Source organism: Eupeodes corollae, chromosome 1 (assembly GCF_945859685.1).
Source record: "Eupeodes corollae chromosome 1, idEupCoro1.1, whole genome shotgun sequence".
Taxonomy (NCBI): domain Eukaryota; kingdom Metazoa; phylum Arthropoda; class Insecta; order Diptera; family Syrphidae; genus Eupeodes; species Eupeodes corollae.
Genome location: NC_079147.1, coordinates 181,689,660 through 181,716,244, shown reverse-complemented (window position 1 = coordinate 181,716,244; position 26,585 = coordinate 181,689,660). Strand labels below are relative to the sequence as shown.

The window sequence follows — 26,585 nt, the reverse complement described above, 5'->3', positions numbered from 1 at the left end:
CTTACATTCTATGCAAATCATCATATCCCGAATACTTAAACAACTGTTGCCCAAAAAAATGTATTTCTGTTTTATAATTTTGTCGAAAAAATATTTGCTTGTAGTAAATATTTAAATATAGTTTTTTTTTTCAAGAAGGGCATGTGAAAATGTCAATCATGGCGTTTGCTGAGTGGCATGTAGCTGCGTCCTCCTAAAACCTCATGTCGTCTACGTCTATATGGTTCAATTTGAGCCATAAGAGTTAGTTATCATAGTTATTTAGCGCTCGCTGATGACGAACGATGCCTTACTAACGTGTGTCGGTTTCAAAAAAGTACGCACCAATTACGCCGCCAGCCCAAAATGCACACAAACGGTAACTTTTTAAAGATGCTTTATCACCTGGTGAACCTCCCGTGGGTTGGTGTTGTTCCACAAGTAGCCAGCCAAAAATGGGCCGAACGCTTCGAAACCGAGTCAGCGAACAAACGACGTTGTCTTTGGTCTTGAACTTAGAGCTCCTTAATTTGCGTTTCTTGAACGTACGGGTGTTGGCTATTGAACCGGTCGTCTCAAATTTGGCCAACAAACGTTGAAGATTCGGCTGTGAGGGGCCACCACACCAAGCGTAATATGGGCGCAATGCACACAATGTTTGCGTTAACACACACTCATTTTGACAGTAATTTTTTACCATTTGAACGCTATGTTCAACCGATTAATACAAAAAAGATTTGTCAGATCTCATTAAAACAAAATGTCCGCCACGGGGCACCAAAATCTACCTTCTCCAATTTAAAAACCCTATAAGTATAAGGTTTACAGTTACAGAACTGGGCAAAGCCAAAAGCAGGATTTAAGTAGATTGGTTCTTGGTTTTTGTTTTAGAAAATGTATCTAAATCAATGAAGGACTATGCATTTCGCTTTTCCTAGATTCGAATATTTTGATTTAACCAAAATCTTAACCAACAAATTATAAGGGCTAACTTTGTGAAGTAAAATCATATTCACTTTCCACAATCTGTCGAAACTATTCTATAAACAATTAAAAGGTATACTGGTGCGTACTATTTTATAGTGTCAGATATTGTTTCTCTAATTTTTAACATTTAATATGTTATGATATCCCATGAGATAGAATGCACTTAAGAGTTCAAATTTTATTTCATTATTTTATACGCTTTTCGAAAAGTATTAAACCGAATTCAGGTGTCATCATTTTTATTCTTCCCCAAAAAAAATCTATAATTTCTCATTTTGAAAACCTGTCGTTATAAGGTAGATTTTCTACTCAAACTTGTGCTGTTTGTTTTCTTGTCAAAATGAAAATATCTAATCTTAAAAGAATGACAACAAAAAATGTCAATTTCAATGACGGAACATATAATAATAATTCCTTTTCAAAACACAATATTATCTATATTTTTATAAATAGTAAAGTAAAGGCATATAAAAGGTAACTTTTTGTTCGTAAACATAACTTATACTCGTATAGTCATGCTTCCATATTTATTTATTATATCATTTTATATCTTGATTCATCATCGTCAAGAAAGTACATACATTCATACATATATAACCTTAAACCATCACAAAAACATAAGTACCTATGTAAACTTACCTTCGTTCTTTCTTATGTCTATATGAAAGCAACAACACATCACCTTTATACCATTATCATCATTCACCTTCAATTTCTATCAAATGAGCTAGATAATATTTCTTGTTGTTCTTCTTCCTGGGCTCTGGTGGTAAATTTCATGTAGAATTTTGATGTCGCATTCAGGACATCTTGGTTTTCAATCAATATGTCAATTTCATTACATTTCAACATTATATTCCGCCTTTCCCCCACTGCGTCTACCGTAGATCGTATTTTATTGCCTTCGTCTTATCTTGGGGTAACATCGAATTATAGTCCAAGTCACTTAATTCACACAAGCTACGCTGTGAACAGGTATGTGATATGATTTTGTGAGCTTAGGTTTTTAAAAAAGTTAAAAATTTAAAACAAATTTCACAATTACGTTTTGTTTCATTTTTAAGGAGCATTCCAATGCTACTGTTGCTGGCACATTTTAAATGTACGAGTACTTCATATTTATATAGGTTAGTAGATATGGCATTCACAAGCAGGATTTGCTGCGCGACTGAATTAGCTGTTTTGAAAATGAGTATTGTGATGGATGCGCAACTGTGCTACATGCTCTACTATCAGGCCGTGTCCGATACATATTGCAGTGACCCTGGCCATTTCATAAAATGAAAGACAGATAGTTCCACTTGCGGTTAGATTCTGTCAGAAAAATTGAGAACATTTTGATTATTGGTCTCGGAGAAGTTTTCCGACCCGGTGATATGAAAATATTTCGTAATCTTGACATCTTCCTAATCCTTTCTGGCAGAAAAAAGTGACTTCAAAAAGTTGCAGTATTCGGTGTCTGTCTGTCTAATTGTGTAGGTCTACCGGTAGAAGGTGCAGAATTACATTTATGGCATCTAGTTCTGACACTAGCTATTCTTTTTTTTACATAATAAGCGCACTTATTATGCCTTAGGTGCACATAGTTTTTAATTCCTGGATATTGCAATGGCTGGGAAAGACCGAGTGTGGTAAGGAATTCCACATTCTCGTAGTGCGGCTAAAGAACGAATCTCTGTACTTGACAGTACGACCGAAGTTTGGGTCGGGGTTTTACTGGTGAGAATTCCTAGAAGCGCGAGTATTTCGGTTGAACTGTTTAAGGGGAGGATGCAGCTGGTTATTTAACTAGAACATAAACCGATAAAATAACGGTGAAAGAGGGTAAGACAAAAAACTTTACGACGATGTTCAATTTTTAGTTTAGCATGGAATCTAGAATGAATCCTAGGTATTTCGCACTTGAAGATAAGAACAGGATCTGACCGCCCTGGGGTGTTCCTCTACTCTACTCTAGGAAGGTAGAAAGAGAAAATTCTTTATATTGAATTGTCTTCTAAATGGTGCGCAGTACCTAATCCTGAGCTATTTCAGTAGACTTGTCTTTGAAATATGCGTGCTAAAATTTTTCTAGCGGACATTCGTGTGACATGTCAGTGATATGGTTAATTAAGGTGCATTCTAGTGCTTAAGGCATAAATGATATCAAGCTTATCGGTCGAAAATCTTTCGTAGAGTCATGAACACGCCTGCCTTCTTTCGGGATAAAAACTACGTTAACCTGTCTCCATGTCGCCGTTATATGATTGAGATAAAGTCCATCCTTTTATGCAAGAAGATAGCCTCCAGCAAATTTTGTAGCATAACTAGTATTGTGCCATCCACACCTGGAGATTAAAAGAGCGAGAAAGTATTAATAGCCAGGAAATCATTGCTTTTGTAATAACACAATTAAGTTGATCACCATAAAAGAGTCGTCATCGGTACTTCCAAAAACTCAGCTGGAGGGCTGTCCACAATCCATCACGATTCTTAAAAAAAGATTTATTGCAATGTTCCTATAAGACTTTAGCGGAATTTTGTTTGTCTTTTCATGACAAGAATTACTCTTGGAGATTTTGTCAATTCCTCGCAAGAGGCATTACCCATGAAAAAAAACTTTATATGGCACAGGGAGGGTTTGAACCCAAGACCTCATTCTATTCTTTTTAAAACTTTTTTATATTCCAGTAATTTCTCTTCCACTGCACTTTGTACAAGAACAAGATATTAACGACATTATAAGATGTTTAAGGTATTAATTGATAGCACATTTAAACTATTGTTAACTTTCCTGACAAGATAATATTTCACAGCACTGTAGATGGTATTAAGTACTCCAGAATTCAAATTATATATTCTGGTACAAATGTACCTGTATGAAATTTGACAGTTACCTTTACACAGACTACACTCTCACGACTCGCTGATGTGGGTCTAAGCACATTCTAATACAACAAGGACTTACCTACCTTACTCTGGCATATCTGTATATTTAATCTGTAAATAATTTATTCATAATTTTCTTCTATCTCCCTTTGTGTATTACAGGGCTACAAAGTATATTACACAACCAATTCTAATCAACCTGAGGCATCTTGGGATTCACAAATGGTTGACAATAGCGAATTAACAACAATATCCGAATTGACACCGCATGCTATTTACACGGTACGTGTACAAGCATATACGTCAATGGGTGCCGGTCCAATGTCCACTCCAGTGCAGGTGAAAACACAACAAGGTAAGGAATAAAAGGACTCTCTTTTTTCGTTTTTTTTTTTTTTAATATTTTGTTATTATATTATTAGAAAATGTTTGCAATTTTCGTGACCATGTGACCGTGATTCGTATATATGCAGATTTTGCCTTGTATTTTAATTCGGATAAAGAAAGAGTTTTTATGTATGGTATCAGTTATTTTATGAAAAAACGTGACTCGGATTTCAAGGATTAAGATTTTGGAGTATGTGTATTAGGGTACATCTTTTAATCATAAATATATTTGTTTTGACATAATCTTCCAAAACTAGTTTTGAAGTTTTTTTTGTTAAAAAGTGATAAAGTCTAAGCACGTTTAGGTTAAGTTTTTTAGTTTTTCAGTAAAAATTTAGGTATACTGGAAAACACGTGCTCTTTTAAAGATTATATAAAATTCAAAGTTCATAAGATTAAAAGAACAATGAAATTTGCACAAATTTTTAAAATAAATTTCTTTGTTTATGAACATTTTATCTATAAGTTATAGCTTTTAGATAAATAATGTTTAACTTATAAGAAATATTATCAAGTTTTGAACTTTTAGCAATACATGTTTGTTACGTTAGTTCGTAAAAGTTGTGCATATTGCATGTTCCATTGACATGTTTGCATCTGTATCGTCTGCCTTTCTGCTTTAGCTTTGATTTTTGGACAAGTATTGAACAGTTCAGAACTTAAGACTTAAAAATTAGAATTCAAAATGTTAACACTTTTCTTACTACCTTAATTCGGTAAAAAAACTCCGGTACTCTGTTTATGTTTAAATTATTTTTTTTTTTGAAAAGCCAGTCCTTGACAGCAGTTAACCAACTAAATCAATGCAACTTATTGTGGGCGCACAAGACCTCATTACCCAGCTCATCTTACGACATAAATCAACACATTAAAAAACTCATCATTTTCACTCGAAATTTTTATTTTCGTGATGGGTTTTTGGTCTGATGAGTCGGGTTGCGGTATTTTCTGGAGATTTGGTAATCGCGTCACTATTTTTTGCTAAAAGCAAAATTCGAATGTTAATTGAGAAAAGGAATACAATAAAAATGATACTTTCCTGCTGTTCAGGGCAGGTTGTACAATCTAAATGATTAGACCATGAAACACTTGAGTTTTGATTCTTTCGAATCGTTAAATACAAGTTGTATAGGATGGATTCAAGTCTGAAAACCACAAAATAAATGCCCAGCGATCTGTTCTATCTCCAACACTCTTTCTCATTTTTATTAAAGATCTCCTGTCTCCAACTTCCAATTCCATACATTGTTTCGCTTACGATAGTACTCTTAGTTTTTCATACTCGTTATCAAGTATACCTCCCTCTTCTTCGGATTTAGAACTGTAACGACAATATAAAATAAATAAAATTCCGACCAAAACAGCATTGTACAATGGGGAATAAGAAACAGCTTGGAATTTAGTGCTTCGAAAACCCAATGCTGTCTTGTATCTTTAAAGCGAAAAATCCACCCCTTGCCATTATCCATAGAGGACACTTGCATCGAAGAGACTGAACATCTCGATATTCTCGGTACGTGTATCACCTTTTTGGCAGCAAGATGTTTATGTTTTTTAAGGCGATGCAAGAAGCTTTGCTTCCTCTCTGATCTGAATATTATCTACAAGACTTATGTACGTCCAAAGCTTGAGTATAACTCCCATATCTAGGCTGGTACTCCTGCAACTTACTTAAGCCTCTTGGACAGCATTTGTAGAGCATTTAGATTGATTGGTGATATTACCATTATAAGATCATTTACGTCGCTTGAACATGGTCGAAATGTTTCTTGACTCACCCACTTTACCGTTATTTTAACGGTTTATTCTCTAGATAAATAGCCAGCTGCATTCCTCAACTTAAACGGTTCAAGCATAATACTCGGGCTTCTAGGAATGCTCATCAATATTTTCTGGAGCCCAACTTCGGTCGTACTGTCAAGTATAGAAATTTGTTCTTTAGCTGTACTATGCGAATGCGAAATGTCTTGCCACACACTGTCTTCCCCAGCCAATGCAATATTCTATAATTCAAAACCAATGTGCACCGACTCCTCCTTTCAACTCCTCTCTCCCTTTTCTAGTGCTCACATTGTGTCTAGATAATAAGGGCAGTAGATAGATAGATAGGGCAGTATTATCCCCTTGAGTGTGCGCTTATTAGAAAAAAAAGAAGATTTTCAAACTGGGACTTCCGAACTTTGGTTGACTCAAGCGGCCATATTTTCTTAGTTGTAAATCATAAATGTTTAAATGGGTTTTTTATTCCGACAAAATTTCACACGTTTCCCATATATGTGGTTATCCCACGTCTAATTAAAACAAAAGAAAGTGTAAAAGACTGAGATAGTAGTTGACACTCCTGAGATGTTCTGCGTTTCTTTTGCATAACTTGCAAATTTTCTGCCATTTAATATTCATTTAAGCTGAAAGGCAATGACTAAAAACAGTAAGGAAAAAGCACTAAAGCTACTTTAAACTTTGTCTAAAAATCATCTTCAGTTTTTTTTTTTCATGAATTTAAGACGATATCGAATCACATAAAATCGAACACCGCCTAATGCATCCCATAGAAGTAAGCTCCTGGTCTAGATGGCGGGATGACAGCAATGGCCTCTTTGGTGGGGACTGTAAGACGTCTCTGAAGAAATAGCATTATTCACTAGAGTCAACATGGTGCGAAACCGCCCTATAGGTGCTATAATTACCGTTTCTGCTGGGTATTCATTACTACCGAATATTTGACGCAACGTGCAATGCGTCGCACATACAGAACCAATATTTTAGTAATAAAATTAGCAAAAAAGTATTAACAGATTAAAAGACACTTGTCTAAAAATACACCCATTAGCTAGTGTAGTTTTTACTTATAATATATTTGTCCGCGTGATTTCATCCATTTATATTTCAGACCACTAACAAAGTCTATTGTTTACAGGACCCTTATCGCGTCAAACAAAAGGGGTAGTTCGATTAATGAGAAAGTCATTTTGACACTAAAGGTAGAGAGAGCAATATTCATACGTGTTTCAACTTATTGGCCATCAACTATATCAACCTTAGTCAATCGTGCCCCAGATTTTATCAATATCGAATTGTGTGACATTTCGAATGCAATGTTTACATTCATCACAAAACTTAATGCATTTCCACATAATTTTAAATTAACAATAAAATAAATTTCAAAAAAAAAAAACTTAAAAAGAACAACTTAACCTCATATCGTACATCGTATCGGATTCGCCTCATAATGAATTTTAATGTCAATTCCCCAACAATTCATCGTTATCACCGCACCGTACCCTTGCTCCTACTGAACCATACTTACCAAGTTGCTGACATTAAAATGCATTGTTTCCCTTGTACATCATCAGGATATATAAATTAAATATAAAATAAAGGGAACAGGAAAAGTACCATCATGATCAATATGACAATTAATACGAATCCCCCCACCCTCACACACGCAAAAGAATCGGAAAATTTTTAACAAGGAGCAAGTTTTCATCTCGACGCTTCGCTCTTGTGTTACATTAATTGCTTTTGGGATATTTTATATCCGTTTTAAATTTAAATTACAACAAAAATATATAAAAGTATAAAATTGTTCAAAAATAAAATTTAAACCGGAAAAAATATAACCTTTACCTTAATACTTTTGCGTTCAAAAACATCATCAGTTGATGAAAGGGAAGAGGGGATGGGTGTTGTGAGAAGATTGCAAGCGCAAAAGTAGATAATCATTGGATTCTGTTGCAGCGTTTAAGTGACACAATTAACAACAAAAACAACACAAAATGTTGCCTTTCTTGCTTGTGCCGGTAGGATACATTTAAACTCTGATTATATTTTATTCGATATGCCATACAGTGGGGTTAATAAAGTGTAAAAGTTGGAAAATTTTAAGTTGAAATATTTGTTTGGAGGTAATATCCTTGGCACAAATCTATAGTACACCTTGTTGTGCCGTAAATTCATTGTTTTTTTATTTAGTTGGTGATAATATTAGTTTACTTCAAAAAATTGTCTTACTTAAAATGACTGACCCCAGCTTTAATGCCAAACCTTGCTCTGTTTCTATTGATATTTTTGACACCGCTTTCGTTAAATCTATCTTAAGAATTTGAAAAGTCCAATAAGAAGGCTTTCAGCCACGTTCTCCACTTCTAATCATAAAAAATAATCTTGACGTTTAAGATATGGACTTCGCAAGAGTTAATACTAAGCTTCTCTAAAACTTAGAAAAATCCGTCTTTCTCCATTGAAAATTGTTTTTTATCTAAATCCCTTTACCAAACCATTTGCCCTATCTCTGTAGTAGCACTTAACAACCTTTTTCACATTCGTTCCAAGCTCTTTGAATCTTTCCACAATACATTTTCAGGGGTAAGGTGCTAACAAGTGATCTATAGAGCGTCGTGTCGAAAGTCTTTCCCTTTGCCTTGCAAACCGTTTAGTGGTAGCGTAAAAATGTGAACACTGCAAGCACAACTAATTTTTAGGATATTATCTATTCTTAAAAACATAGCATACTGATGCAGAACCCGATTTCCAAACATTATTGCGGTTCTAAGTGGTTTTTAAAACAAGACAGGCCAGAACTCAATCATCACCTATGTTGGGCAAGTATTTTGTATTATATTTGCTTTAACGAAATTGAACTATTTTGAAATGTATTTATTGCTTTCTAATGTAAATATTTAGAAAAATAATGTAACTATTTTATATTGAATGGAATTCTGAGCGACAAGGTCTTAAAATTTTATAGTTTTGGCAGAAATCTTTATAGTCCAGTAAAATAATTTCTAAAAATTGCAGAGCCCACTTTCTGTCCTCTATCTTCGAAGAAGTTTAGCATATGAACAAATTATTAAGACAAACATCCTAACAAATTGTGGGCTTGATATTTTGGGGAAAGATGTTAACACCATTGTACCTATAGAACCGTAAATATCCACGATAAAGCGGTTTTCACGATTTTTGACTGTCCATAACTTACGTCGATGTGACGACGTGACACACGATTTTATGAGACCTTAAAAACAATGTTTAGAACACAAAAAAGAATGTTTAAACCAATTTCGAGCTTACTATCTCCCATTTCGAGGAGAAACACTAATTTTACTGGACTATTAAAATATCACTTGTAGACAAGGTTTTAGATCAGCAATCAAATTGTACTTTTTAAATTGAATCTTACTTCGAAATATCTAAATTCATGAAGTAGCTTTCTATCGATAATATTCGTGATGGTTTTCCAAATATATAACTGAATATCAAAAGAAGGTATTGAGTTGAAATATTTATTGCATTTCATACAAGTGTCTCAAATTAATCTTAAAGAAAAACTGAAGTGTTGAAGTTGGTGAAAACTTGATCATAATAGTTGAAATCAAAGTTCGGTTGCCTTAAAGTATTTTTCAAAACTTCTACAGGATTATATTCAGCCTTTGCTCAAAAATCATTTAAAATGTATCCATAGAAGACACAATTTTATAGTTTACAAAATCATTCACAATTTACTGTCAAGGAATTTTTCTAATTTAGCTTAGCCTTGAACTCTGTTTTTGGTTGCCTTTAGTAATTTTAAAGGGGCATATTTTAAACCTGAAACCTGATGTGACTAAAAACTTTTATTACAAGATTTAAATCCTTTGGAACAGTATCGTTTTGTTAGTGCATCCATGGTTTCTGTACCAGTTGCATAAGAAATGTGGTCTTCTTTAAGTAATAAACAAGAAAAGTTTTTCTTCTTTTAAACGCGTTTGATGCAGTCAGTTTCAGTTTCTGGGTCAAATTTGTCCACCTCCAAGGAGAAAAATTGCTATTCTGGGTTCTTCAAGAAGAGGTTCCATTTTGATGTGTCAAAGAAAAGTTATATTTTTGTATTTCTTTGTAAAGAGGAAAATAAGCCCTTTACAATGAAAAAAAACGTTCTCAACCAAAAGCCATGTCTACGATTGCTCAACCATTTCCTTTTCCTTTACCAATTCGCAAATTTTCAACTTTATGCTAAATATCCTATCTTCAAGGTGTTTAATTGACTGTGGAGCAATGACAAACTTTTTTCGATGATACCAGTCCCAAATTCTGCTTATAAACGAAGCCTCTAAAATGAAAAAGGATATTATCACTAAAATTAATTTTCAATATAAAGCAGCTCAAGTTCCTTTGTTGAACTTTTAAATCTTTAAGGCCTAAGTCAGTACACTTTATATATGGTTTGCCAGGGAAACGGTTTCAAAAGTGCTTTAATTTTGCGAACTGTGACTGCATAATGTTTTCTATTTTATAGTGAATCTTAACAATTTCATTCCGTTTTTGATGAAGTTCCATTTTTATTTAATGGAGTAACTTTTACTTGTGAAATACGAAAAGCGGGCCATTCATATTAAAACCTGTTATTGGAAAAGTCTTTCCTTTTTTTGCTTGCAAGAACTTAAAAAAAATCAAAATCAAATCATTAGCCAAATGTTGATTTCTATGATTGTTACTTGACATTTTTAGAATTATTTTGAGTTTAATTTGCCTTTATTAATAATAATTAATAGTTTTTTTATAATTTGGTTTAAACGATTTCATTAAACTCTTGATTCCCTTTGCACCACTGTCCATTCGAATATGAGTGCCCTTTTTGCGTTGTTGGCTTGAAACTCAAAAAACTCGCATCGAGGAAGTAAATTACATTAATTAAGGTTGATTCAGAGCTATAAATCTGCCATGGATTTTTTTATCTCTCATATTATAAGCTTGAAAACAGTGTGAAAATGAAAAGTGCATATATAAGAAAGATCTGATGATGCCCATCATAGGCAGATAGGTAGAGCCTTAAAATACAAAATTTACGAATCTACCTAAAGTAGATATGAAAAAAAAAAACAAAAATTATTGATTACATTTTTACGCAAACGTTCGCGTGTTTTTTTACCATCAAAAATCTGGATATATACGAACATGTATACAAGTATGGAAATACCGTCTCATCACATATGTTTTTTTTAATTTAAATTTGTATTAAAGGAGAAAAAATTTAATTTCATTTCCGATATTTGTATGCACACAGCAGACAGACAGTGAATTGAATTTATATTTATATTGTTTTTTTTTTTTTGAATATTATTATTAATTTTTCTTCGATTTCTATTCAATTTCCGCCATCATCGGACGTCAACGGAACGGACTCTCTATCATCCATACAACATTAACATTTCAATCAACTTTATATACAACAAAACGACGAATGAATGACAACTTTGATACAACAACAAAAAATAAAATGATGATGATGGTGATAATGATGAAATGAAAATCACCAGGTGTCCCATCGCAGCCCAGTAATTTCCGGGCGACCGATATTGGTGAGACCGCAGTTACCCTGCAATGGTCGAAACCGACACATTCCAGTGAAAATATTGTACATTATGAACTTTACTGGAATGATACGTATGCAAATCAGGATCATCATAAGTGAGTATTATTATATGTATTTTTGTCCACCTCTTCTTCTATGCAGGTATACATGCCTTTGGTATAAATTAATTCACTCTTTTTTTATGAATATTTTTAAACGGAAAATTGGATAGAATCTAACAGAAATGTGGGGCAGTGAATTACGTATTTTATTTATATTTATTGTTAAAAATTGATTTGAATTTTTTGATTTTTATTTTTAGCTTCAAGCTTGAAGCTTAATTGAACTGTCATTCAAAGTTTATCAAAAGTTGAGGTTTTCTAGTGAATTGAATTGATAGCTGAAAATCATATTACACACGGTGGCAGTTTTGGTTGTTGGCCCTTTCGAAAAATTTCCCGAAGGAACATTTTTTAGAAAGGATAATTGGGTTTAGATTTTCTGGTTTTAAATGCTCTTTGCCGTTTTGAGAATGAAAATATAAATTTAATAAATCAAAGATAAGCCTTGACGAAAATTGACTCTTTTTAAGATGGTGTAGGACTTTGAATTGTTATATGATTGAAAAAGGACAAGCCTTCAAAAAAAAAAATAAAAACTGACTGGTGAAATTTTGTTGTCTTTACATGACATTAACTTAAAAGTTTTGGGTTTAACATCATGAGAAAGAATTAGACAGGAAACAGTAGAATCCAGAAATAGTGACTGTTATATTTTAAGCTTTTGTAATTTTTTTGTAGGACTGTCATGAAAGAAGTCTTGATCCCTGCTTGTCTAATTGAGTGTTTTTTTTTAACTAATACTGCCTCTTGCGAGATATTGGTATATCCTCGAAGAGTAATTTTTGTCATGAAAAGTTCTTTCTAAAAAAAGGATTTCGGATTCGCTATATAAACTTTCCTCTATTAACATTACTCGCACACAGGAAAGTTGAGATTTGTAAGTCATTAGACCCTAGTTATTAATGTATTTAATTGGAATGTTACCCCGTTATACCTTAAAGCAGTCTATAGTTTTGATTTCCTTGCTATCCGATTTTCTAAACAAAAATTAAAGTATTCGCCTTAGTGTACCATAATAAATACAGTTCCCTTCAAATGAATACTTAGACAAAATTTTGGAAAATACTTTGTACAATTTTACCAAATATTTTGTAATATCTTTTGGGGCTTACTACTCTCTTAACCCTTTATTTGCTCTAATCAATTTGCTTAGAGACGAATATCTAACTGGACGTGCGATAGCTTATAAAATTGACCAAAGTTTTAATGGTTTTAATTCTTACTTAAAAGATAAACCACAGCAATTGTAACAATTTTAAGGTGTGCATCAGCTTTCTCTGTGCATATGGCAAACAAAAAAATTCGTTGATAACGTAAGTCGCTCAACAGTTTTAAGAGTTATCAGATTTGAGCCATTTTAAACGAATAAAACTTTAAAAAAAAAACCCTAAATTAAGGACAACGAAAAGTTGATCGATAAGAGTTTTTAAAAACTCCAATTTTTCAGTTGGAAAATAGCCTTGATGTTTTCATTTTTTTGTTTTTCATATTTGACACAATAACGACATGTTTAAATCTTCATCATAGCAATGAAGGAGATGTTGTTATACAAAAATCTGTCAGTTATTATGAAGCAGTTGAACTAGAGGTTGTTACATTAGAAGATACTCCATTTGGTTAAAACTGAAACTTGGAAAGACATTTCAATAAATAATTTGAAATTTTTTAATCCATAAGCTTGTCCTACCAATATGATAATGCGCCAATTCACTCAGTGTGCAAAATAAAAGCTTAAAAATTATAAAGAAAAGTGGAATACATGAAACTTAAAGCCTATTAAGACTGTCTATATCTGAAATATTCAAGAATAGGTGACATTTGAATTTCAAAAAATTAAAGAACAAGATTGAAATGCCACTAAAACCTATAATTCCCCATCATCCGTGCCCATCTGTCGATTTGTCTATAACTTCAGATAAAAACATTTGTTTTTTGTTACATTTTCGTGATTTTAAAACAAGTTTGATTCCAATATCTGTTTTTCTTCCCGACATTTTTCGTTGAAAACCAGTTTTTATCCATTTTACCAGCATTTTTTGGATGTATTACTCCTTTTAAAAATATGTAGTGATTAGATTTTTCTAAGATCGTTATTTTAAGTTAATATCAAAATTTTGCATAGAATGAAATAAGTCAATACCTTCATCTATTCTTGAAAAATTCGAATTGAGTATCGTTTGTCTGCAATTTTTTGTAGATTCTTATTTTATGAAAAAATTACTGTTGATTTTTTTTAAAATAGTATATAAAAATGTTAGAAATAATATTTTATATTAAATAAAATCAGTTTAAATTCAATATCCTTAATTTTTGACAAGATATTGGGTCGTAATATTTGTTTTTTTTTTGTTTAAATTTCTTTCTAAGTTCTTGTTCGTAAATTTTTTGAGGTGACAGATGTTATACTTTATTTGTTTTGTACTATCTGAAAACAAAATTTATTTGAAGTTAAAATCTTTACTCGTTCTTGAGATATTGACGATGAAAAATAGTATCCCTTACTAACGAGCGTGGGAACGGACACACGGACATTTCTATAAAAATCTTTGATTTCGATTCTAGAATTTTAAAACGGTAAGAAATATCAAAATGTTCAATTTGACGAATCAGAACGATTACAATAAATTTCTATCTGAATAAAACACAAAAAAAAGGCTAGGGTCCTACCCACTGTGATAGCTTTCCACTTTCGCCCCTAAACATTTTCAAACGATATTGAAAACAAAAAACAAATTTTCATTTAAAGAACTTTGAATCAATCAATTAAAATTAATGCAGTTTTCTTTATTTTTTTATGTTTTTAGTAGGATTTTGATCTGTCAATTAAATTTTTTAAAACAAACAATATCGTAATTTGTTTTAATATCTCAAAAAGACGTATAAAAGTAGACCAAAACACAGACATTTTTCTAAGATCTGAGAACTTATATTCTATGGAGTTCAAAACGTCAGTAAATGTCAACATTTCAACGGAAAATTAATTAATTACGAGTATATATTTTATCAAATAAAAGGATTAAATTTACTCATAACTTTGAAAACAAATTTTACAAAATTACATAATGTGCAAAATATCTGAAACAAATTCAATTTGATTCAACTAAAAGTCTTAAAAGTATTAATTCCGGAAAATAAAATTTCAATTAACATTTTTTTTCAGGTTTACATTATTATTTCTTTTTACTTAAAGTTATGTTCGAAGTCATAGCGAAATCTTAATAACACATAATTATTAATTTATAAGAAAAAAACATATTTAATATTTCTGTATCAATGCTTTTAATAATAGATAACTTTTAAAAATCTCCATTTTCTGAAACCTAAATCAATTATACACGTTTAAAAACTATGAAGTAAATATTTTTTTTTTGAAAATCATGTTTTCTTTTTCTAAATCAAAAATTTATTTTTTTTTTGTATAAATTCTTTATAGACGTATATCAAATACAGAATCCTATACGCTTGATGGTTTATATCCTGACACATTGTATTATATATGGTTAGCAGCACGCTCCCAACGTGGCGAAGGAGCTACCACACCCCCAATACCCGTCCGAACGAAACAATATGGTAAGAAAACTTTTAATAATTTCTTTTATGTTATTATTGTATATGTTAATATGTAAGTTTATTAACTTACATATTTCAAACACTAATATTTATATATAATATGCATAAATGAAATAAATGTATATGCTTAGTAATAATTAGTCATATAAAATTTGAGAATATTTAATAAAAATATATCAATGATAATAGATTATAAAAACATTTAAAAAAAAAAAACAAACATCCTTATACCTAAACCTTCTTTAACACATCAAATACTTAGAGTAAAAGTAGTTGAGTAGATTTTTGTTAAGAAATAAAAAAAGAACAAACAAATGATTTATAATAAAAAAGTTCACACACAAACAAATCTCTACAAATACCCATAAAATGTCCTTCCCTCTCAAACCATAATTTTGTCCACCCATTGAAATTGGTGTGCTTCTATCATACCTTTGTCCTTTTGTGTCCTTCCAAGCAACAAAAATCCCTTTCTAACCTATAAACGCTGCGTGGAAACAGGTAATCAACTATAGTTCTCCTTTTTTTGTAATCCTTTGATTCCTGGGCTTCTTTTTCCAAAAAAAAATAAATCGCAAAAAACACCCAAAATGTTTTAAGTTCAATATAAAAAGGACGAAAATTGAAATAAACAAAATCCAAAGACTATGAGTCAAGTTAAAAAAAAGCAAATAAATAAATAAAAAAAAAGAAAGAATTTTATTAAAAACACTCTCGTGTAATGATATCAAAAATCGTAGGTTTTAGAGAACGAGAGTCCTTTTTGTTCCTAAATATGTATAAGAGAGAGGAACTAAAGGTGTGTATTTTCCACACAGATACCCACGCAAACACAAACATACACACAATAAAAACAATGAAAAACCTAGACATGAAAATGTGGAAATAAAATTTAGCATTTTCTTCTGTTTTCGTTTATTTTTCGTGTAATGAAATTATGTGTCCGTCCAGGTAGTGTACTTTTATACACTATTTTTATTTATTTTTTTTTTTAATATTTGTTACCTTAAATTCAACATAAAATCCCATCAAGCAAAACAAACAACAAGGATACATGAGAACACTTTTATTTATTTTATTTTATTTATTTGGAAAAAATATATACTATACATATGTACAAAAAAAAATGCTTTCCAAAAAATAAAATATATTTATAGAAATATAAAACAAAAATAAATTACGGGTAGCTATTGATTTTATTTCAAAATAGAAGGTGTATATAATTCCATTAAATATTTTTTGTTTAACCTAATGCAATTTTTGACTTTTTTGTTGTGCAATGAATGTAGACAAAAACATTTTATTGATTGAATTCAGAAGTTAAATAAGTTTTTGTTTTTAAAATGCATATATTTTTTAAGGAATGTATTGTTTTTTACGATTGACTTCATGATTTCTAGTGCAGAGAAGTATTTTTAATTAGAGTGGAAATGACTTTATTTTAAAGTTAATAAAAAATAAAATAAAAAAAAAAACGGCCGCATCACAACCTCCATTGACATTGTTTGTCGATTTGTCGATCAATATATTTCTTTGTCTATTTATACTTTAGTCGAAAACCTTATCACTTTTGTATTCTATTTGTAGGCTTTCGTGTTTTGTAAAAAAAGTTGTTTATTATTTTTTTCTAAACAAATAACCAAAAGTTAGAAGCAGTATTTTGCATATGATAAAATAAGTTTGATTAAGACGAAAATAATTTTTATTAATTTTTGCAGCATTTTTTCAAAGTTTTTATTTGGTGTAACAAATAAAACATAAATTAGATTTTTCTAAAAACCTTATCTCCTTTAACAACTAAATTTGGCATAGTGTGAAATAATTTTGAAGTCAACATCTTCATCTTTTATTGAAATATTCTAATCCAACTTAATTTTTTATCAATTATTTAAAGTATTCTTAATTTGTATAAAAACAGATGACAGTTGGATTTAATTATTAAATACAGTGGCGCAAAACTTTAAGCGACTTAGAAAAATGTTGAAGCTATTTTTAGCAACTTACTAGGGTTAAAAGATGATTTAAATAGGTTGAACGATTTTAACATCTTACTTACTCTTGAAAATTTAATAAAGTTAAAATCACTTTAACTTTTAGCAATTTACTAAATCCATATGATATCTGTACAATTATTAATTTGCAACTATTACTTTTTATATTGTCATTTGGTGAACTAATACAAGAGTGAAATTTATTATAGATTTCAATTAATTAATTTAAAAGGCTATGTAGTTTAAACTAAAGTTTATCCTAACAATAAAACAAAACTGCAAGTACATCCTATGATTTGTCAAAGAAAGAAGCTTTATGTGAATAAGGCAGTAATGTTTGAATATCATGAAACCATGGAAGGGATTGTAGGCAAAAACGCAAAATCTTTTCTTAATGGCTTCGAGCCTTGGGACGTGTTCGGAATAGTAAAATGACCATATTTCAAAACTGGTCTCACAAATGAAATAAAAAGTAATTTTAAAACATATGGTTCACGTAAATCACAGCCAAATCTCTTAATAAAACCCAGAACCCTATTTGCTTCTTTTAACTATGAAGTTAATATGTTCATTAAATGTAAGTTTAGAATCTAAGACAACACCCATGTTAGAAAATACATAAACTCTACTTAAAGAATAAGAATTAAACATTTAACTAAAAACGATTGGAACTTTTTTGCGTGTAAAACTCATGGTTTTACATTTGTCAACATTTAAAACAAGACAATTATTATTGCACCATTCCCTAAATGATATTAAGTCTTCTTGCAAGAGAAGACATCAGATGTTGAGTTAATTTTTTTTAATTTTAATGTCATCAGCATTTATTAGGACAGACGAATTTTGTATGATCAAAACCAAGTCATTTATATACAAAACAAATAGAATAGGACCGAGGAGACTGCCCTGGGGGACAACAGAATTCACAATAAAAGAACTTAAACACTCATTACACTATAACGTCTATCTTGCAAATATAAGGAAATACAGTTTATGAAATGGTCGTTCAAACATTGCTGCGATAGTTTTAAAAGTAATGTTTTTTGACACAATTTTTCAAAGGCCTTGCTGAAATCAGTTAAAATACAATCTACTTGTTCACGTAAACTTTTGATTGAGTGCATCACAATCGACGTCACCAACAGGCTTTTGAGATTTTTTGCCAATACCGATTTCACGTAGGTTTTTCCATAACTTTTTTCCAGAGTTTATAGAACCAAGTTTATTTTCATAATAAAGTCTTTTTGCCGCTCTTACCATTACGACAATTTGATTACGCAGTTTACAATACAATTTGTGAAAGTGCTCCAGTTTGTAACGACTCCATTGACGGTAGGCGGCATCTCGTCGTGACATCAGAGCAGAGATGACGCTTTTCAGCCAAGGTAGAGCCGTATGCCTAACGAGAAGGGTTTTAATAGGAACATGCTTCTCAAAAAGCTCATTGACGTTTTGCAGTAAAAACCTGACTTGATCGTTTACGTTTTGCATATGGTACAGTGAGTTCCATTCTACGCAGTTAAAATCACGCACTAAGTCAGATATGTTTAAGTTTTTGAAGTCTCGGTTTTGATAAAATTATTGATCAACCTGAAAAACTAAATCCACACATACAAAAAGTAAATCGTGCTTACTAAAACTAGGTGCTAAAAGCTTTTGAAATGTCCATATAATAATTTGTCGAATCCAACCGATTATGGCAACTTCCTATAGGAAGTTGTTAAATATCACAAAGATTTGGTTGAATTATAGATACAATGACTTGGGATTCCAAATATAGTACAGAGACAAATTTGCCTTTAAACGGTGCACAGTATTCCTTAGTTGTCAGAATAATTTAAAAGAAAATGAAATGCAGACAAGAACTAATTTAGTTTTTTTTAATGCCAATTTTAAAGAAAAATAAGTATCAAGAGTAGTTTATAGTTAATTTGTTTTCATATATTGCATTCTGTAAATTGAAGCTGAACAAAATAAGAACTGAAGGATATGGTTACTTCGTAGATTATGAACTAATTACGCGTAGATCTCTTCGAAAAACAAATAGTACTTTCTTTGTTGGAACTGTTTTTTTTTTAGAAACAACAAACAAATGCTATAGACTGAGAGCTGTCCGAAAACTTTTTTAAGACATAACAAAATGAAGGTAAAACAAAGACCACCAAGTCTGTCCACCTGTACTTAGCGAAGATGGCAAAAAGAGTCCTCATTGTCGACCTTATAGCAGTCATTTGCAAACATTTCATGCTTTGCATGTAAATATAATATCTTGGCAAGTTTATAGCAAAATCGAACAAGTGTCTTAGACTATATCAAAGTGGAGACAGAAGCTTTTTAATATAAAAAAGGTACTCCAGTCATTAACCACTGCCTTTCGTTTTAAGACCCTTTTACATGTCGAATTCCAAAAAGACAGTTATTTATTCCTCGACGAACACTGGACTGAAGTCCTTAAACTGTTGACTAGAACTGCCAAAATTAAGTAAAAAAAATGCGTTTTTGTTTTCAAAATTAAAATATTAACACAAATTTAATGCATCTCAAAGTTTTTGTTAACGGGGGTTTAAAGTAAAGAAGAAAATTATAAAGAAAGTTTAATAAAAATCAATCGGTTTTTGACCAAAACTACTGTTATTTTTCTTCTTAAGAAATGTCCAAAAACGCCTTAATGGAATCCAATTTAGAACTCAATCCACCCAATAGTTTCAGCTTAAGGGTCGGGGGCAGACAGATAAACTGAATCTCAAGGCCCATTTCTACCATGGTAATGTCATGTTTGATTAAAATTTTGAGCCCGAAAAGTCGCAAGTTATTCTTTATTGAAATCAACTTGTGCTGAAATGGCGTAAATTTAAATTGTTTGTTGATTTTTATACTTAAAAGTAATTGCTTATTATTAAATAAACTTATATTTAAAATGAATAAAGAAAATACAAAAAAAGTAGGTTCTGCACAACAAAACCTCATAAGTCATGCATTGCATAGGAATAAAAATGATGTTGTAATTATGCTTTAAATATCTTCTCTTTTTTTTTAATTTAATTCCATCAATCGTGTTAAAGTGTATTCATATAGAATCAAAAACCAATTAATTTAATTCCATTTCACAATAAATATCAAAACTTAAATGAATTTAATTTATCTATATAAATCAAATTTTATCAATTAAATCAGTTTTTTTGTGTTTTTATTAATATACATATTATTTTTAATGGGAAAGCATTTTTAAAGATAAACTTGTTATGTACATGTATATATTTTTTGAATTCAATTATTTTTGAATATTGATACGTTCATAGTAATCCTCTATCAAACAATTTATCAATTAGCATTAAACATAAAAATGAGAATCAAATAAAACAACGTATACAACACCACCACATCACATCACTTAAACAAAAATCGAATTCGAAATTATTCACCCATACACAAAAAAAAATTAAATAAAATAAAAAAAAAAACATAAATAAAAACAAAAACATTTTTTTAAATACAAACATACAAAAATAACCAAACCTTCACAAAATAAGCGAAAAAATAAAAAAAATAAATCAAACAAAAAATATACAACTCATTAACTTAGTCATTACTTACAAAACAAAAGTAAACATAGAATACATATATAGATATATGTATATAGCTACAAGAAACACAACATAATATTTGTCATTAAGTTAAAAACAACTCATTTTCAGCGAAATTTCCTAAGAAGAAAAAAATTAAAACAAATCAGTCAGTCACTTTTGCATGTTTTTAATTCTCAAAACAAACAAAAACCAGAACAATAACAACATAGAACATACCTTTCTATCTTTATATACTTCTATACCTACATATACAACATACATACTCGTACATATTTCAAAACACAACAAAAATCCCTCAAGCACCAAACTCAAAAATAACTCACTTAAATACCTCAAATACCTTTACCCCTTTTTGGCAATTACAAATTAATCAGAAGTGGGATTGCACATTAGTTGTTTTTTTTATTTTTATTTCATTTACACGAACATGTTTAAATTTTAATAAATGATTAAAAACACAAAAACATACAAAAAACACAGTAACAAAATACCAAAACCCATCAACATAGCATTGAAAAATACCTATATTTTGAAAAATTTAATATTACAACAGATGTCAGCCAGGAATTTCGTTTTCCCCAATGACACACAATTTTATTTTTATTTTCGTGTTTCGTTTTTGTTCAATTTATTAATTATACTATTGTAAAGCAAATAATTGGCACACGTTTTGTAACTTATTATATTTAAAATACATTATTATACACACTCAAAAGTGAGAGTTTTCGAATCACCACATTTGTATCTGTCACTATGGTATTGAATATGATGGGACGAACTCCGAAACATTAAATACGAAAATTTAATGGAGATTTTATTAACTTACCTTACATACATATATTTTAATTGTTAAGGTGTTTTTAAATACTACATTAAAAAGTATATTATTTAAAAAATAAAATAAAATTATAACTGTAATCTGTTGATTGTCAAATGATTATAAACACATAAAATGTTTGTGTCTATATTCAAAAGTGTGTTTGGAGTGCGTGTTTTGTATATTTTATAATTTTTTGTTTTGTGTGATTCAAAAGTGAGTTAAAATCCTTTGTTGTGTATCAATGAAAAGGACTTTAATAGGATTATATTGCCTGCACCTATATTTATATAAATACTAGTAAATTATGAGTATTTGGATTCTTCTTTTGTGGTGGACCTGATGGAGCACAGGTGAATAAATATGACAAGAACACATTTAAAAAAAAAATAATAAGTAACCCAATAGCAAATAAGAAAAACAGCTAAATGGCGCCCAATTTAAAACCAAATAAAATAAAAGAATCTCACTAAGTGGCGCCCAACGCCTGTATTTTCTAACTAATTTAAATGATTAACAACAAAAATAATAAATGGCTAAATGGAACATAATTTAAAACTGAACAAAATAAAAAATCTCACTAAATGGCGCCAAACGTTCGTTTTTCTTCTTCTATTTTGATCTTTTTTAAAATAAAAACAAAACAAATAAGAAAATAATGCAAATGGCGCCACATTCAAAACTAAACAAAACAAAAGTATCTCACTAAATGGCGACCAACATATTTCTTTTACTATATTTAACTAATTTAAAATTTTAATACATTCGTCTGTGATCCATCATCACGTCCGTCAGCAAAAGACTATTCAAATTTTAAATCCTATACCGTTATTTATGTTATTTTTTTAATAACTTTTCTTCTTGCTTAAATTGCATGTGTGTTGATTTCAAAAAATCAAAATAAAATAAAAAAAAAGCGAGAAAGAGAGAAAGATAAAAATAATTAAAAACAATATTTGCACTTTGCACCTTGCACTTTGCACCATGCACACACCTGCACTGTTTTCTTTTTTTGAATTTTTCAATGTATTATATATTTGCTTATTATAATTTCATTATTTCGTTGAATATATATTTTTTTATTTTAACAACTCGCTTCTTCCTATAAGGACGTGTAATTAAATTTTAAATGGAGCATGGAAATTGAATACAAAGAAAAAAATATAAGTTTTAAAAAAATTAAAAAAATAGCAAAAAACCCCTTGAATGAGATTTAATTATTTAAAAATACAAAAATTGCATGTGCACACCGGAAATATATCCATACATAGTATAAGAGAAGGACCTCAATGGTACGGATAAGTCTCTTAATTGATGTCCTTATTTGTCTGCAATTTTTTAAAAGAAGTTTTCAACTTTAATTATTATTTTTATTTTGTAAATTTGTATTGATTTAGTGTTTGCAAGAAATGTTTTTGACTTAATAGAAGGATGTTTAGAAAATTATTAAGGAGGTGTTTCTTATTGTTTACTTTTGTTCGTAAAAATTTAGAAGACTCGTTATTTAAATTATATTTAATATTTTTGTTTACTTTGTGTAATTGTTTACTTTTAATTAAAAAAATGCATTTTTGCTTCAAACGTGTAATTTCAATGCTGGTTAAATTTGTTGTATATATGAAAATTACATTTATATACAATATCGTATTTTGTAATAAAATATAAAGCTTGTCGTGGTGCAGCTTCTGTGAATTGTTTAATTTACTATCTACCTTTATTTTTGTTTGTATTTTTTTTTTTTAATTTTATGAGATGTGTTGTTTTAAATTTAAATACAAAAAAATGGTGGTTTATTTCTGTTATCCCGCAGTTAATTGAAGTTTACTTTTATAAATAAGAAAACAAAACAAAGAGGAAATAAAAAATAATATATATTTAATTAATGTTTTTTTTTTTAATTTTATTTTCGTTGACCTTTTTGAGTGTATGATATGTTTGAGAGATGTGATATTGACATCTATAATTTATTAATAATAATAATTGTTAAAAAAAGCCTTTTCTCAATTTTTGTTTTAAAACGAATTACAATCTTTATTTTATGGTAGTAGCTTTTACATCATTTTCGTTTTAAATCAATTTGATGGGGTTTTCTTTTGTAGTTTTATTTTAATTGACTTTTAATTTGATTATGAAATATTACAGTTATTGTTTATTCTTACGTAATATTTTATTTTTTAAAGTCCCTTTTTTGGTTACGTTTTTTGCTGTTTTCTTTTTTTTTGTATTATTAAACTTTGAGGTAGAAGAAATTTCGTTTTGTGGTCTTTTGGTTTTAATTTTTAACTTTTGTTCATTAAACATTCTTTCGATAAATATAATTTATTCTATGTGTAAAGTTGATGTGGATTTCCTTTAGTAAAAACAAACAAATTTTATTTTGTGCGGTACCCATGAACAATAAAATAATTTTTTTTTTAAATATTAGTCTTTTTGTGACTTTGACAAAAATTGGATAGAAGACTAATTTTAACTTCATCTAAGCTTAGCACTTTTAAAAAACGATGTTTCAACTTCTTGGGCGTTTATTGAGCATAAAGAAATATTTTTTGTCATTTTGAAAACAAGGTTTATTAATATAAAAATACTGGCGGGGATGACCCTCTCGAAAAATCGGATCCGGAGCGTAAGTGATTTGGAAACTTCTACTCGTCAAAAAGAGTGCAATTATTGTCGGAACTAGAAAAAATCAAAAAATTGCCATGTAATCTTAAATGACCAATTCTCACATTTGAGGCCAAACATTTTTTGAGTGTGGAGCATCCCCAAAGACCCAAATAGAAATATCCAACGTCCAATTTCTTGACAAAATTTAGTCTCTTAAAATTGCTTTGTTTTAGAAAAAAACCCTTAATATTAATTTAAATTACCTATTTGTCCACAATGCCTAAAGTTTTCTAATGTAAAATACACTCTATTTTTTCTTCAAACTTCTATAGCTTCGTGGCACTTTATAGCGAATGTTTTTTTTAGACGTATGATTTTCAATCTGACAGTTTTCGTAGATGGTCTTTTTGACAGTTGTCACCTGATTAATGCTCAGTTTGCTTCCATTTCATAACGAATAGACTTACTCCTGAACAACGTTTGAAAATCGTGCAAATTTATAAATAAAACAATAGTTCGGTTAGCGTGACATGTCATAAAGTCAACGAAGCAGCATTTTTGACCAGTGGTGTGTCCTCCAAGAAGTCATTTGTGTATTCATATAAGCTCGAGACGATTGAATCTTTGGAAGAGAATATTCGGCGTGTCATTGCTAAAATAAGGCTGATATTACTGCAAAAAGTGGTAGAAAATTAGGCCTCTCGGCTGAAATATATTTGATCCAGCTACAGCTGTTACTTTTCTGAAATTATTTTTATACAATAATGAAAAAACCTTATCTTTATAGCAAATTAAAATTCTTAGCCATAACAATAAGTTAAATACGTTAAACATCTAAAAATTTTAGTCTTCAATTTCACCTAGCCCAATTATATCTTGAAAACTGTCAATGTAAGCCGTCTTGACCGTTTTTCCCGTTCTTTTTTTCCATGTATCGTTCCATTTTAAGTAATAGTAATAGATGACAGTTTCCAAAGTGACAGCTGCTTTCAATAGCAAAATGAAAAATAAAACGTCAAACAAACTTAAACTAAGCCTGGCCTATTTCTTTTTTATCGAGGTAAATACATAAGCCTTCAAATTTAGCTAATAACACTGGTCGACAAAACTATGTTTTTGTTTTCTGATTAAGGTGTCCTTATCAGGTGACCATATCAGGTTTTTAAAATGTACCACTTTATAAATGCTAAAAAAACGCTTAGTTAAAACACAAAATACCTCGAAACCATCGATTGTATGTTTATATTGCAAAGTACCAATCTTTCGCTTCTAGGTGCAATTTTAATAATTTTAGTATCTTACTATCTTTTTTTTACTTACGATTTTACCATCTTTCTTTGACTTTTAATACAGTTTTGATCAAATCTTGAATATAAAGCTTTCATAGTTTTGAAAATGAATTCAATGATTTCATGGTTTTGAAAATATGTTTTTTAGGTAATTTTTAGTGCTGATTTCAAATCAAAACTTTAATTTCAACTAAATTTTTGCTAAAGTTTTTAAAAATACTTGTTTTTAACACTATTTTTATATGTTTTAATACATTTCAAAAACTTAATAGAAAAAAAATTCGTTAAAAGAAAATTCAAACCGTTCAACCGTCTTTTTTTTGTTGTGTTAAAACCGTTTTGGAATAAATGGTTAAAGTTGCTTTTAGATTTTTTGAGACAGCTGAAATCTAACATCTTATGAAGATTTTTCGATTATTATATAAAATAAAATAAGTATTTCAACTGAATATTGGAAAAAAGAAATACTAAATTTGAAAAACCTTCACGGATTTTATTGAAAAATACTTCTTCATTAATTTAAATAGCTTTAAAAAGCCTCACGACTAATCTGAATTTTTTAAAGTAATATCCCAAAAATCTGACATGATACATTAATTTTAAAGTCGGCTTTGAATAAAGGTTCCTGAAACCCGTTATTTCGATTTTTTTAAAGTAATATCTAAAAAATCTAAAATTATACATCAATTTCAATGCCTGATTTCAATAAAGGTTACTTAAACCCATTTAAAGAGTGTAATTTTATTGCCAGCAAAAAAGAACCTCTACGACCAGTGCAATAAACGATTATTTTCTTCAAAATATAAAAGATTAAATAAACCTGCCAAATCATAAAAACTTTAGTAGCTTTAAAGATTTTATTTAAATATTTGTTCAAGTCATGACCATTGTCATCATACGTTTCATTCTATATCATAGTGTTATGTGTTAATCGCAACTATTGCTTTTTGCATGGGTACCGCAAGGGTCAATTTAAGGACCCATCCTATTTGGTTATTCGTTTTAGTGAAGAAGATGATTAAAGTTTATTTATTTACTGTTGGGTTATTAAAAT

The 26,585-nt window shown here is 29.9% G+C and overlaps 1 protein-coding gene across 9 annotated transcripts in view; it reads left to right on the top strand.

Annotated features, from left to right (window-relative positions):
* LOC129943354 (tyrosine-protein phosphatase Lar) overlaps positions 1–26,585 on the top strand; it is a 421,011-nt gene that overhangs the window by 361,670 nt on the left and 32,756 nt on the right. For all 9 annotated transcript variants that reach the window (XM_056052723.1, XM_056052721.1, XM_056052724.1 and 6 more), the window contains 3 exons: positions 3,997–4,189; positions 11,517–11,667; positions 15,107–15,243. In XM_056052723.1, the coding sequence (XP_055908698.1) occupies positions 3,997–4,189; positions 11,517–11,667; positions 15,107–15,243 (481 nt within the window). The remainder of the gene's footprint in view (positions 1–3,996; positions 4,190–11,516; positions 11,668–15,106; positions 15,244–26,585) is intronic.